A 14639-nucleotide genomic window follows, 5' to 3' on the forward strand; every position below is an offset into this window, starting at 1 on the left:
GCATTCTATCATGAAAGAGCTTAACACGATCGTCCTGTGCTTGGTTTGCATACTGCTTTCCAGAAGCGAAGCGACCCCCCAAGACTATCCTGGGGTTTGGTGATGGGCATCGGCGCCTTCCCCCAGGATGCTGTGGCCTTGCTGGCGCGTGCAGCCCCTTTGGAGAGGTTTTGGAGGCTTGGAGGCGTAGCGAGAGCCGAGCTGGTGTCACTTTGGACAGCTGAGCACGTTAAGCACACCTTTACAAAGCCCACCCCAAGGGGCTGTCTGAAGCGGAGAGAAACAATGAGAAACCAGATACCGTGGAATTAGTGAAGAATTTCTCAGATGAAACAGGAAAGGGAGGAAATCCAGGGAGGTTTACATGACACCTGGCGCAGGTTGAAAGGAATCAGGGCCCGTTGTTGGCAATATTAAACTCCAGGGTGCGTTCGAAAGGATCCTTCACTCAGGCAGCAAACCAGAGGTATTCCTGCCAGTCTGGGCTGCGTTGCTGTGACCCTCGTCCAGCCCTAAATGCTCACACACATGCACACTTGTGCACGCACACACATGCATCCACACCCGTGCGCATGCACCGTGGACATCCTTGGGGAGGGCCAGCTCCCCGCCCCTGCCCAGAGTTGAGAACTTGCAGGGAATTGGTTAAGCGAAACAGCGTCGCAGGCGATGTTGGGGGAGCTCTTCTCCTGGGTGAGGCCTTAGCCACACAGCTCGCGTGAAGACCACACATGAAAAGACAAGAGGGCTGTGGGCTGCGTCTTCTGCTTGTGCTTACAGAGTGTGCATGCGTGTGCTCGGGGTGACGTGCCTATCGCTGTCCCGTTCCGAACTGCGCGCTAAAACGAAATCCGTAACAATGACACAGGTGCTGTGCTGTCAGGAACCGTATAACACGTACCACCAGCTAAATACGGAAATTAAACCATGATTCTTCCTGGAACTGACTCCAGGATTATCCTTAGGGTCTGTTTCCCTAAATTCAATTACCACAGAATTACCTAGAGCCTCCTGAAACTCTCACAAATGGATCAGGTGAAGGATGAGGGGGCGGCAGGACCCCAGAGCAGCTGAGCGTGTGTGTGTCTGCCCTTGCCTGTGGTAGGGAGAAAGGGAACGGCCTGAGTCCCCGGCCTGTGCTTTGCAGACTGAGCACTGAGGCCCCTGGGGACAGCTCGGGGCCCTTCCTTGGTCTGTGGACCCTGTTAACACGTTAACAACTTGCGGTGCAGGAATAAGCTTCGTCGTCCCATCACACACACACACACACACACACACACACACACACACACAGGACTCCATACACGTACACACAGGACATCTGATTCCAAGGTATTTACCTAAGAATGAGAATAGTGCACAAGCTTCGGGAATGCATGAAATACCCAAGCCATTCCCCTCACCTCCCAAGGTGCTCAAGGCTCTGTCGACTTGGAGAATGGAGACCCATACATATGTGTATGTTGCGGGATGCAATTGACTGGCGGTGATGTGGGGGGAGGCAGTCAATAATGCAGGATTTCAGGGCACAGCCAGCCTTGATAAAGGCTGGAATAATCTAGAACAACCCCAGGGAGGGGATGGGGTCTGAGTCGGTATTCTGAAGGCCCCACAGCATCCTGGAAGGTGGGAGCATAGCCTCTGGAGACAGACAAGTCTATCTCTGAACCCCTGTGTGTTTCCCCGTTTACTGGACGTTCGACCTCAGACAGGTTCCTCAAGCCTCTAAGCCTTCATTTCACCATCTGTGAGACAGGGACAATGACAGGACCTACCTCATGAAGATGTGTGAGCATTGAATGAGATTATCCCTCTAAATAAAGGTCCCCATTCATAATGAGCACTCAGTCAATGTCAGCTGTTACCAGTAATTGCAAAGGGAAGAGAGGGGGAGTGGACGGGCTTGGGAGGGAGGGGGGGGGGCAGTGATTTCTGAATTATAGCTGCAGGAAACGGATACTAGCCCAGGAATAAGTATTTCCTCTTCTGAGTTCTTACCTTCTCACACGAGTGGTAAACATAATATGGAACCATAGGAGGAATTCGTTTCAAAGAGTAGGCAAGTGCAGGTTTGGCCCAGGGGGTCTCATCCCGACTCTCACGTCCCAGTGTTATTCTCGGTGACCCAGTAAAACCGGAGGGGTTGAGGAGGAGGTCCCAGGTCAATGGGCAATCCACCAAGCAGGTGGTGAGGACAGCAACGCAAGGTGGTGTCCACTGGGTTGTAGAGAGAGGGAAGGAGGGAGGGAGGCAGGGAGGGTTGGCAGTCAGTCTCGAGGTAAACATCGCTGGGTAGCTGTCCCTCCGTCAAGCTGAGGCTCTAGGCCAGAAGTCGTTAGAAGGCGTTTGGATCTGACGAGGGATGTTTAATGTTCCCTGGTAAAAAAATAACCTGTGTGTTTACTTAGGGGGTTTTCCAGGAGCGCTCAAGGCTCTCTCCTGACCCAGTTCGTCCTCAAAGCACATCTTTGAAGGGGACAAGGAAACTGAAGGGTGGGGGGGACTGCAGCTGGATCTGTCCTGCCGCTTCTTGTATGTTCTAGGAGTTTGCTGTTTGGGGTGGGCTGGAGGGAGGAAGAGACTCTATCCGGGGGCCCGGGGTGGACCAGCTCTGGCCTTTCTTCACCCTTTTGTCCAGTTGTGTCACATGTGGGCCCCACGCCCACCTTAAATCACAGGTGACAGAGGGGACCCCACCGTGACACGGCACACATTCCATGCCTCGCCAACATATTCCGTGTCCTTACGACCGGGGTGCTGCCAGAACCCGAGTTGCTCAGCTCTGTACCTTCTCTCTCCTGTAGGACTGAGCCGTCCCTGTGGGCAGGGACTGACCACGTTGGCTAGTCAGGATCCAAATAGGGTTTCCAGATAAAATCCAAGATGTCCAGTGAAACCTGAATTCCTATAAACGATGCATTATCTTTTCGTATATTTCATGAAACGCACTAAAAAAGTATGCACTGTCCATGGGGCGCCTGGGGGGCTCAGTCGGTTGAGCCTCCGACTTTGGCTCAGGTCACGATCTCTCAGTTCGTGGGTTTGAGCCCCGCGTCTGGCTCTGTGCTGACAGCTCAGAGCCTGGAGCCTGCTTCAGATTCTGTCTCTCTTTCTCTCTCTCTCTGCCCCTCCCCTGCTCACACACACACACACACACACACACTCTCTCTCTCTCTCTCTCTCAAAAATAAAGAAACATTAAAAAAAGAAGTATGCATTCTCCTATGAAATTCAAATTCAGTGAGGCATCCTAGGTTTTTACGTGCTTAATCTGGCAACCCTCGCTCCAGGGCACCCCAGGCAGATCCAAGGACAGGGCGATCACTTCAAGGCTGAACTCCTGACAACGAATGGGGGTGGGGGCAACATCCAGGGAGAGTCCGAGCTGGAGTCTGGGACCTGGCTGGTGACGGAGGGACCAGCTTCGGAGGGGTGAATGGACACATGAGAGTCCTTCTCTTGGTGGTGAGTCAGCTCTGGCTCTCTGCGCTCAAGGCTCAGTCTCCTCAGAAAGGTTCATCTGGAGAAGCTTGGGTTTCCTAGTGTGTAAGATTAAGGTCCCAGCTTCCTGCTTGCTTTCTCTCTCCTGAACTGGGACTCAGAGAGAGGGTTTCTGACCCTTTGCTTGTGAAGGACTGGGCGCCCTCAGACATCTAGGCCTCAAGTTAGGAAGAAGCGGTCCTCGCCCAGAGGACCGGGGGCTAATGGCTTCCCCCCCCAACCCCCACCCCAATGCCAGGGCTCCTGACTCTCTCTGAGTGTTCCCGACCTTCGACGCATCTGTGTCCAAGAGGCCTGGAGGGCAAGTGGCCGCGGGGTACGTCCCTGCAGGACGGCTGAGCAGGCAACTTGGCTCTAGAATCATCCCGGAACCACGTGGTGACCATGCACCCGACAAGCTGGTCTGCCCTCAGAACCTCGGGTTCTCACCCCACAAGGAACCGCAAGCCCTACGGGGTCTGAACGGAGCAAGACGCTCATGGGGTGCCTTGTACGTCTGAGGAGCTCGGCACAAGACAGGGTCCTGGGGCCAGCACGGGTGCTGGACACTCTTGGGTCTGGCACCATGATGGGCATCCCTGAGCCCCTCCTGACCCACCCCTTGGCCTCTGTTCCACTGTCAGCCCTCTGACGGCAGGCTCCAGGCTCTGCCTAGGACCGCCCTCCTCAACGACCCATCCCAGAGGTTCTGCCACCTTCCACGGCTTCAGGCCACATGCAGGCCACACTTTCCCCCCCAGGATGGTGGCGGACCACTGTTTTCCTTCCCTGCCATCATCTATGTCCCCTCCCCCCTCCCCCAGGCAGGCGCAGCCGGGCAGAGGCCACCCACTGGGTGGGAGGGGCACCCTCAGGGTCTAAGGCTCACTCCCCGTCACCAAGGGTGCAGACCTCAACAAGGCGCTCCCCTTCCCACTCCTGATTTTTTAGTTTTCCTCCGCCAGAAGCACAGGGAGACGAAATCCCTGCCCTGGCGAACGTCTTTGTGCACCAGCCAGTGAACGGCAGGCCCAATTCTAGTGCTGAACAGGCAGTTTGCCAGGAGCAGTCAAGATCACCCCTCCCTCCGCTCCCAGGGTGGCAAAGGGCATTCATTACATGGAGGGGGGAGGGGGCAGTGTTTAACTCACTCTAAAGGGGGCTGGGGTGCTGGGGGTAGTGGGAGGGACAACTCACAAAAGCCAGGGCTAGAAACTCCCAACGGTTTTTTTTTTTTTTTTAGAACTTCCCTTCCCTCTCTCCCCTCCCCCCTCCCCTCCCCCACCTCCAGCCGCTGGTGGCCTGCAGCCAACACTGGCCACACTGTCCGCATTCAGGCCTCCCGCCCTCCTGGCCGCCGTCTATCTCTTCCCCTGGCCTTCCCAGCACTGCGCTCTCTCGCCACCGCCCCCTCCTCATTCTGAACCACGTTGACCTCTTCCGCCCTGGCGCCCCGCACAGGCTCTGGCCCTCAGTCCCCGGCGGGCAGGCGAGGGGCTTTGGAGGCGGGGAGCAGCCCGGCACCCACCAGGGCCCCAGTCCCGCGGCCCCTGGCCCTGCTCGGCCACCCACCCCAGCCCGGAGGAAGATCGCTGCGTCTGCAGAAAGCTGGCCACGGCCGGCCTCTGCATTCCCCGAGTCGCGGCTTCTGGCGGTGGGGGGAGACGACCCGGTGTTCAGCCCACTCCCCTCGGGCCCCTCTGGTCCCTTAACCCCTTCCTGCCCCGCGACGCCAAGGGCCCCAGCCTCGCCACCCAAAGCGGGACGGATGAAGTGGGGTCCCGCATTTCCCTCGCTCACTGAGGAAACAGGGGTGGGCAGGCCTTGCTCGCCAGGCCTCCCCCCTCCCCCTCTCCCTCCCCCACGCAGGAAGCCCCCCGCCCCTGCCCTGGCCGCGCTCGCTGCGCCTCCAGTCGGAGCCTCTGGCCTGGTGGTTTCCGGGGAGAGCCTGGCAGAGAAAGCCTCGGCGGCTTCCTCGGTGGGGCGGGGCCAGCGATGCCAGCCGGCGACGCTACACAGGGTGGGAGGGTCCCCTCCCCGCTGAACCTGCCGTACCGGGCCAGCGTCATGAAAAACACCCCTGCCCCACCGGGGCCAGCACCCGGGCGTGTTGCGCACCGGGTGGGTGGGGGGCAAAGATCAGCAGGTGCCGGGCGGGTGCGGCGTGTAGCTCCGGGGGCGGAGGGGGTTGGGATGAGGGAGCCGGCCCCACCCACTCTTCCGCGCCGCCCGTGCCCCCCCCCCCCGCACCCATTCCCCCCCCCACCCCCAAGCAGATCCTCGGGTCCTCCCGCACGGTGGGTACCGCGGGCCTGGAAACCCTGGGGGCGGGGGCGACGCTGACACCCCCTCCCCCCGCAGGAATTCCCCTCTCCGTTTGGAGCGCCTCTCGACTTCCGGGGAGCAGGGTCACTCCTCTGCCCGCGAAACCAGGCCACTTTGCTTTTGCAAAGATTTAGCGCAGGGCTCGGTAGGTTTCCTCCCCGAGACTAAGGTGTAGGAGGGGTGGGGAGAGGGGTCCGGCCACCTCCCGAACCTCCAAAGGTTCCCCTCTGCGCTAATCTCCAACAGCGAAATGCACCTTCAACATCTCCATTTAATATTTACATTCAAGCAGGTAATAATTGGAAGCTTATAGTTTAGACATTTCTAGTAGCAGCAGTTTCTAGAGAGCTCGTTTAGCCTTTAAACAAACTTTTTTTTTTTTTTTTTTTTTTTTTTTTTTTTTTTGCACATAGAAACAACACATCCATGTGTACGGTATTAAAAAATATATACCGAGGTCCCTGGCATCGCAGTTCCAGGAAGGGGAGGGAATGAAATCAACCGAAATACTGAATGAACAGGAAGAAAGGTCAACAGAAAATAGTTTGTCTGATATAGAATATAACAGGATCTAGAGGAAACTCCATAAATCTAGGTTTTTATATTTCCATATATAAATACCTACAAATAAATATATATATATCAGCCCGAAGGGGATGGTCGGGCCTTTTGAGCTCAAACAATACATTTCAATAAGAACACCACGTACAAACGGGAGTAAAGTCTGCACTTGACAAGTTAGCACGGTTAAAATATAATACTATAACTCTGAGACCGAGGCGCGTGGCTGCCCTGTCAGTCCCGGAGATCCACGGGGGGAGGGGAGGTCCAGCGCGGGGATGGGGCAGGTGGAGGGGGGCGGCGAGAGACCCGCAGGCACCGCGTGCAAGGGGCCAGTGCCGGGCCGGAGGCGGGCCCCAGCCAGGAGCCGACGACGACGACGGCGGCGGGACGACGGGACGCGGATTCTGCGGCTCCGGGCGTCCTCGCTTCGGGGGGCAGGCCCGGATCTCCCGCAGCTGGCGAGAGAGGAGGAGTCCGCCCCTAGGCACCAGGTGCTAAGCCACCCGCGGGGATGGCGCTTCCCCTTCCGAAGCCCTCTGGCTACACCGTCACGTACTCCTTGAACGTGACGGTGAGGCAGTTCGCGGTGACGTCGGTGATAATTATATTCCCAAAGAAGGGCTTGAACTCGCTCAGCGGCTCCTCGGGCTCGTCCTGGGCCTCGGCTGGAGGCTTCTCGGCCGCCGTCACCGGCGCGGCGGCCGCCACCGCCGACGCCGTCGCGGGCGCCTCGGGCTTCACTTGGAGGGCGCTTGGGGGCTCTCCGGCCTCGCCGCGCGTCTTGACGCAGCGCAAGTCTATGGGCTCGTCCAGATCCGAGTCCAGCAGGATGACCTCGGGCTGCGGGAGGGCGGCGGTGGGGGGCACGTCGGTGGGGTGCTCGGCGGCCGGGCTGCCCCCCAGGCAGGTGGGGGTGCTGATGCTGCGCGCCGTGAGGCGCTTTTTGCAGGGCTCGCGCTCGCCGTGGGTCTCGGAGAGGCAGCGCTTGCGCGCGTGGGAGAGATTGAGGCCGACCGAGTGGTGGTGGTGGTGATGGTGGTGGTGGTGGTGGTGGTGGTGGGAGGGCGGGTGGGAGCTCCGGGCCGGGTCCCAGGCCAGCAGGTCGGGCTTGGTGGTGAGCTGTAGCGGCTGCTCGCCGAAGGCCTCCTTGGTGGGGGAGAGCTTGCGGGAGCCGGCGTCCTGGGGCTGCGGGTCGCCGGCCCCCGGCGCCTCCTCCTCCCTCCTCTTGGATGGTGCTTCCGCCTTCTTCTCGTCGGTCCCCGCTGCCTTTTTGAAAGTCCTGTCGGCCGGAGGGTGGCGCTCCTCGGCGGCCCGCTTCTTGTGGCTGGGGGAGCGCGCCTCGCCCTCGGCCGCCTCGCCGGACTTGATCTTCACCGCCTGCATGCCGTTCTCCATGTATTTGCTCATCACGATCACGATGCGTCCATTCTTGTTCTTGTTCTTGACGATCTTCATCTTGCCCCCAATCCCGTTGCCCGTCACCGCCTCTTTGGGGGCCGGCGTCATCCCGTTGGGGGGGCCCTTCTCGGAGCCCTTGCCTGGGGCCCCGGCCGCACCGGCCAAGGGCTTCACGGCTCCCAGGTAGCCCTTGGCCCCCGCGCCGTGGGCCCACTTGTCCGGCGGGTGGCTCTTGGCGCCCAGGTCCGGGCAAGTGGGGCTGGGCGCCTCCTTGTGGCCGCCCTGGTACTGCAGGTCGTACATCTTGGGGTCCGGCTGGTAGGGGTGGTGCTTCTTGCTGTTGAGCTGGTAGTAATACTTGCCGCTCTTGCCGGGCGGGGGGGGCTTGCCGGTTCGCTCCTTGCTGTGGGGCTGGTACTGGTGGTGCTTCTTGCTGTTGAGCTCGTACTGGTGGCCCTGGCCCTTGCCCTGAGCGCCCAGCTCCAGCTTGGAGCGGTTGTCTGCGGAGGAGTCCTGGAGTCCAGTCAGCACGTTGGAGCGACGGGCAAAGGTAGGTACCTGGGGGAACGAGGCGGGGATGGGAGGGGGAGGTGAGCAGAGGGCCGAGGCCAGGCCCAGAGCATGCCTCCGGCGTCAGGAGTGTCCCAGCCCCCACCGGGTCAGCAGCTATGTTCCAGGGGCAGTGTGTTGAAGGTCAAGTAGAAAGGAAGTGCACTTGCGTGCTCTGGAGGAACTCTCCCTGCCCTCTGGGCCTGGAGGCAGCTCAGGTGTCAAGGTCAAGGGGAAGACCAGTGGACAGCCCTAGGACCAGCGAGTATATTCACCTGCACCACCAGCGGTTTGGGCTTCGGCCCTCTCTTCCGATATCCCATCAGCTGCTCCTGCCGTTCCCTGGGGGGAGGGAACAGAGGGCAGCGCTATTAGCCTCGGGGTCACCTCCCTTCTTGCTGTGTCCAACCTGAGGTGACCCCCGCTCCCCCCACCCCCCCTTCCCCGAGCAGCCAGGCCAGCAAGACCCGGCAGGATCCAGAGCTCAGGGCAGAAGGTCGCCTGTGCCGCCAGCTGGGCGCCTCGGTCGGGTCCCAGAGCCCCACTCTGTGCTCACACCGACCCTCATCTGACCAAGGGGTCCTCCAGGAAGGGCTCCCGCACGCCCGATAGCCGCACCTGAACTGGCGCTCCCCTCCTCCGCCCGCGCGGCCTGGCCTCTAGGTCGGGGAGGCGGCAGCTGGGCGCCCACCGCTTTGGGCCTGTGGCCCTGCACCAAGTGAGGTGGGCGCGGGGGTCCAGGGGGGTGCAAACGAGTCCAACGAGGTGTGCGCCCGAAGTGTCCCACCCCGTCGGAGGCACGGATGCTAATGACCTCATTAAGATTCAGATAGCGAGTGCCGCCGGCAGAAGGGAGGACTCGTTTTCTTAAAGGCCAGGCACTAAACAGGGGGAGGGGCTGCGCCCTTGTTTACACGGCGGCAAATGAGCCAATTAGGGGCTGGGGGCGGGGGCCGGCAGCCGAGGCCACGGCCTGGCCAGGTTCGCAGCCACCTGGTGAACCGGCTCCGGGTCGGCCTGGGCGGAGCGGCGGGGCGGGGCCGGGGCGGGGCGCAGAAGCACCTCCTCCTCGCCGAAGCCGGGCTCCCGGCTGCCTCGGTTTCCCAATAATTAATAGAGCCCACCAGAGGTGGCACTGGTCAATACAACTGCCAGGCTTCCGCCTGCGGCCTGGCAGAGGGGGACCCGAGGCTGGGGGTGGGGGCAGATCGTCCCAGCGCCGCCCCCAGCCTTCCACGGGAGAAAGGGGTGCCTCCCCAGCGTTTGCTAAAGTTGCAACCCCTTCCCGGGTCATAAACGCGCTCTCCAGCGACCCCAGGCACCCTCCTGCCCGTGGGCTAACCCAGGGGAGTTCAGCCATGCCTAGGGGCCGGGGCCGGGGCCTGACTCCAAAGTTGCGTGGCATTGCAACAGCCTGCGTTTTAATTCTTCGGGGACCCATTATGCAACATGGCATCAGCCGCTGACATGGTTACAGGGTGGTGAACTCCCAGGTGGAACCGGGGCAGGATCCCTTCTCGGCGCCCCCCTGCGTCGCGGGAGAGCAACTTCCCCGCCGGCGGCTCTCTCCCAGGGTCTAGAGTTTACAGTTTTAGCGCCAAACGCACCACAGGAAATAATGCAAAATAAAAGGGGGAGGGGGGGATGGAAGGCAGCGGGGTGGCCGGGCTCCTGGACTCCGGCCGCTCCTCCCCTTCTCGCCCGCCCTCCCCCCCCCCCTCCGTCCTCCCCGAAACAGAGAACCACAGCCACCGGCGGTGAATCCAGCCGCAGCAGCTGTAGCGTGACAAGCATCTGTGCGCACCAGGATGAGCCCCTCGTCAGAAGCCACCCCTCCGCCACCAGGCAGCTCCCATCCCACACACCCTTTGGGCCGAGCTCCCCCTGTGCAGAGGCTGGGGACGGACACCCACCAAGTGGCCCAGTGGGGTGTGTGTGTGTGTGTGTGTGTGTGAAGGGCACCCGGCACCAGACAGAATCCACCCCCTGCAGATCCCAAGCTCCCAGGGGGTCGAAGGTTGTGGGGGGGGGGGTGGTTAAGGCCTTGTCAACTTTTCTCCAGCCCCCAACAGGTTAAGCTCAGTTCCGTGACGTCCGGCGGTTTCACAACGCCAGCTCCCTCGGCGCTGCCCCGCGAGGGGCTACTGCCAAGCGGCCAGTGGCTACAGGAAAGCAACACCTAGGCTCTGGGGGTGGGGCTCCAGGGTTGCGACGAGAGGGGGGCCCCGCGGGGAGCCAGGAGCAGCCTCGAGGTCTCCGGGCAGCGGCAGGGCCACCCGCGCGCACCCTTCTCGAAGTTCCCCCAAAACACAAGCCTTGCCTTCTCCGGGCCCCGCCCCGCCCCCACCCCGGGCTGCCGCAACCGCCAAGGACGTTGGTTAGCAGAGCCGAGGCCGCAGCCCTGCCTGTGCAGGCCCGTCGGGGAAGGGGGCTCCCGCCTTCCCCCCCCCCCCCCCCCCCCGCCCCGGCCCGCTCCCTCTTTGCCATTGCCGCGTGGCCCCCTTTCCCACTCTCCCATATACGGTCACGGCTGCGGGCGGCGGCGGCTGGGGGACGCTCACCTGTTCTGGAAGGCGATCAGCAGCCGGGGATCCAGGATGTTCTCCTCCGGCTCCCACGTGTTATATCTTGCAAGGGAAAAGGGAGGGGGACACGGCGTAAAAAAAACCGAGCCAGCCTTGCAGCCTCCAGGTGGGGAATGACATAAGACCCCACTCTGTCTCCATGAACCGAAAGCTATTTAGCTGTGGATGTGGGGGGTGGAGGGTAGATTTCTGCAGGCCTGACACGGTCCCCGACAACCCCCCCTCAAGTCAAAATAAACACACAAGGGCAGGAAGAAAGGGGAGGGGTAAGAAAAATGAAACTAGCAGTTTATTTTGCAGTTGTCAAGAATTTTAAGCATGTTACTGCGACATGTTCCAAAGCCACTTTGCTCACCAGGAACCCTGCGTGCAAAGCAGCCGAAAAGCAAAGTCGCAGTCCCCCCCTCCTCTCCCCAACCCCGAGTCTCCGCGAGGGCTTCAGCTGTTCTCCATTTGACCCCTAATCCGATCACCGTCAGCCAAGCGGCCCCCCCCAACACCCCCCTCGCAGCTCTGGAGCCCGGTGTCACGGGCAAGCACCCCCAAATACTCAGCAATATAAAAATATGCCTCTGTGTGTGTGTGTGTGCGTGTGTGTGTGTGTGTGTGTGCGTGTGCCTGCGCGTCTGTCTCCATCCGGTGCCTTCGCATTTCAAATTAAAAAAAAAAAAAAATCCCCACCAAAAGCGCCGCAGTGACAGTTCCCAACATTTTCTGCCTTTTTTCTTCCTCTCCCCGCACCACTAGGAGGGAAGAGGCACACAATTGCATTTTCGTCGCTTTTTAATTTTTTTTTTTTTTTTGGTTTTGCAATATGGAGCCGTTCGGTGGAGGGAAAGGGGAAAGGAGCCATTTTCTGCTGCACATCAGTCAGTGCCTGCGCCCTCCCTCCCTCCGCCGGCCTCCCCGGCTCGGCCCCGCGTCTCTCCAGCTCCTCCGGCTCCTTTTAGTGCATAAATTAGTGATGGCATTTCCCGGAGAGCGGAGCACAACACAGGGCGCCGGGCTCGGGCTCGGCGGCTCGGCTTCCCCAGTGCCTGCCACCGACTTCCCCACCCCCTCCTCCCTCCACCCCACCTCCACCCCGCCTCCCGTCCGCTCCCCCCACCACCCCACCAGCTCGGCGGTCCGGAGCCCGGGAGCCCCGCGCCTCGGCACCCCGCGCCCCCGCCCCTCCGCCGCTACTTACTTGGGGGACCAGCCTCTCCATTTCACCAGATACTCCACTCTGCCCTGAGGGGGGAAGAGACAGCACTCCATCAGCTTCCGCGGGATCCCCGGCCCCGGCCCGCAGCCTCCCCACCCCCTCCCCGCCTCCTCGCGGGCCGCTCCGGCCGCCGCTCCCTCGCCGCCTCGCCGCCGCCCCCGCGCCGCCCTACCTTGCGGATCCGCTTCTTCTCGATGCTCTCCACCGCGAAGACGTGCTCGCCAACAGCTGGCAGCTCCATGGCCGAGCCGGAGCGCGCCGGGGCGCGGGCGGCCGGCGCGGCTGCAGACGCTGCTGGCTCCTGCCGGCGCCCCGCTGCCGCCCCGGGCCGAGGCGCCCCTGCCGCCCGCGCCGCCCGCGCCGCCCGCGCCGCCGCCGCCGCCGCCGCCGCCGCCGCCGCCGCCGCTCTCCCTGCACAACCCGGCCGCCCGCCGCTGCCCGCGCCCGCCCCGACTCCCGGCTCGCGCTCGCTCAGACAACTGAGCCCGGGCCGCGGCTGCACAAGAACTCATGCAAATCCGGACGTCAGCGGGCGGGGCCTCGCCGGGCCCAGCTCGGCGTCAGGGGGCGGGCCGCGGCCGGGATTGGCGCAGCCGGGCCTACCGGAGGCCCCGGGCCTGGGCGGCGGGGGGAGAAGGAAGGACGCGGGAGGGGGCCGGAGGAGGAGGAGGGCGCCGGGGAGGTGCAGGGGGAGGGATCGGCGGGCCCGGGAGAGGGAGGGAGCGGGACCCGGCGGGAGAGGTGTGTCGGGCCGAGGGCGCAGGGGGGTGGGTGGGGGGGTGTGGTGGAGAGCTTGACAGGGCCGGGAGGGCTCGGCGGCGACCCCTCGCCCGCAGCTCGGCGCCTGGGCCTGCCCCTCCGCCTCTTTCTCGGTGTGCGCCGCCCAGGGACCCCTGCTGGGGGCCACGGAAGCATCCACTGCCGTTTCCAGTTGCACAGAATTGCGTCATGTGCAGACACGCGGGGAGCCGCCGGCAGGGGGCGGAATAGGGGCAGGGGCAGCTCGCGGCCCCCCGCCCTGCGTGCCCCGCCCCGCGAGGCTCCCGGCATCTAGGAAGGCGAGGCACGGGAGAGAAAAGGGCAGGGAGAAGAGGGAGGACGGGGTTCACAGGATCGCCAGGGAGACCGGGAAGAAGAGACGAGGAAGAAGAGGACGGGAGCGGCCAGTCTGGGGCCCTAGCGCTCCGGAACCTTACCAAGAAGGGGGCTCGGAGTCCCGATCGATCGCACCCCAGATCCTGACAGGCTCCCAATTTACCCTCGGCACTCTCCTCGGTGGGGCAGGGGTTGGAAGCCTAGTTTCCAGCAAAGACTCCTCCCCACCCCCCGCCCCCACCCCCGAGGCCAAGCAGGACGAGAGGGGGAGACCACAGAGGGGGCGCAGGGGATGTCCACATCTGGGCGGGGGACCGAGGGGACTTGGTGGGGTCCCGGGAAAGGCATCGAAGGAGAGAGTGGGGAGGGCGGAGAAGAGGTTCAGGCGGGGCAGGGGGCAGATCGAGGCCGCACAAAGGGGAGCTGAATGCAATGGCCAAGGAGCCAAGCGTTCGGCAGGACTTTGCGTCCCTGGTCCCCGACAGCCAAGCCGAGCCGAGGCCCTCCTGACGCAGGCTGAGAAGACGCTGAGTGTGAAGTTTAGCACCTCCGGCGGCGAGACGGCGCGTTCGGCGTGCCGCTCCAGCGTCCGGCTGGGGGAGCTGCTGCGCTCCACGCGGCCTCCCGAGGGCGCCGCCCGCGGGGCTGCGAGCTCGGTGGGGTCGCCGCGAGGGGTGAGGGGACTTGGGGAGGGCGCAGGAGGCGCGGGGCGCGCTTGCCCTGGGGTGTGTCCGGGCCCCCTGCTCCAGGCCCCTGAAGGACCGGGAGCAGGAAGCTTGCGCAATCCCTTGGCTGAGCGTCCTTGGAGAAAGAAAATGAGCAAAAGCCGAGCGAGAGTGGAATGAGCGAGGGGGGCGGGCAAAGAGCCATCCGGGTCTCCGCTCCCGCCCTGACACACGTCCCGGAATGCTGGGTGGGGACTGCGCGGGGGGCTCGGGAGAGCCGGGGAGGGCCGAGGGACTGAAGCGAACCCCCCAAGCCTGCTCGGGGCTCGCCTTCTCCCAGGAATCCAGGAGAAGCCTGGAGACAGTCTGGTCTTTAAGAACGCACTCGCCGACTCCACTATCCCACCACCACCTCGCAGCTCCTGCGGCGGTGGCCTTTCCTGGTGCGTTGTCGGCCGCTGCCCAAGACGACCAGCGTGGCTCCTCCCTTCGAGTGGTTCTGGGAGTGTGTGTGTGTGTGTGTGGGGGGGTCTTCTGGCGGCGTGAGAGAGGGGCTCGGTCCGCAGTGACTGCTCTCTGACAAGCTCGAGGCACAAACCCAAGATTCCTCGAGGAGCGTGGGGGTGGGGGCGCGCGGCTGGGGCTAAGTGGGGCCGACGCCTGCCTAGAGTCCACGGGTCGCGGGGTGGGTGGGGGGGGCGGCTCTCCGGGTTTATAGAAGCTGGGGTAGGCGGAGTTTGGGGGCAGGGGGGACACAGGGAAAACGTTTTC

General features: G+C 62.7%; 1 protein-coding gene across 1 annotated transcript; it reads right to left on the minus strand.

The window, feature by feature from the left end:
* Window positions 1–6814: 6814 nt before the first annotated feature.
* Window positions 6815–12435, minus strand: CBX4 (chromobox 4). Its single transcript, XM_042916052.1, has 5 exons — window positions 12281–12435; window positions 12091–12134; window positions 10878–10943; window positions 8592–8658; window positions 6815–8325 (listed from the first exon to the last, which is right to left on the minus strand). The coding sequence occupies exons 1-5, from the start codon at window positions 12347–12349 to the stop codon at window positions 6910–6912; spliced, it is 1662 nt and encodes a 553-aa protein (XP_042771986.1). The 5' UTR covers window positions 12350–12435; the 3' UTR covers window positions 6815–6909.
* Between the last annotated feature and the right edge of the window lie 2204 nt (window positions 12436–14639).

This window comes from Panthera leo, chromosome E1 (genome assembly GCF_018350215.1).
Source record: "Panthera leo isolate Ple1 chromosome E1, P.leo_Ple1_pat1.1, whole genome shotgun sequence".
NCBI lineage: Eukaryota > Metazoa > Chordata > Mammalia > Carnivora > Felidae > Panthera > Panthera leo.

Bases quoted from the DNA above. Each gene is read 5' to 3' on its own strand.
- CBX4 (XM_042916052.1), bottom strand. From the start codon at position 12,349: ATGGAGCTGCCAGCTGTTGGCGAGCACGTCTTCGCGGTGGAGAGCATC. The intron at 8,659-10,877 runs GTGAGCGTCCCC...CCCTCCCCCCAG, and splicing joins CTGATCGCCTTCCAGAACAG to GGAACGGCAGGAGCAGCTGA. The intron at 8,326-8,591 runs GTGAATATACTC...TCGTTCCCCCAG, and splicing joins CCAAACCGCTGGTGGTGCAG to GTACCTACCTTTGCCCGTCG.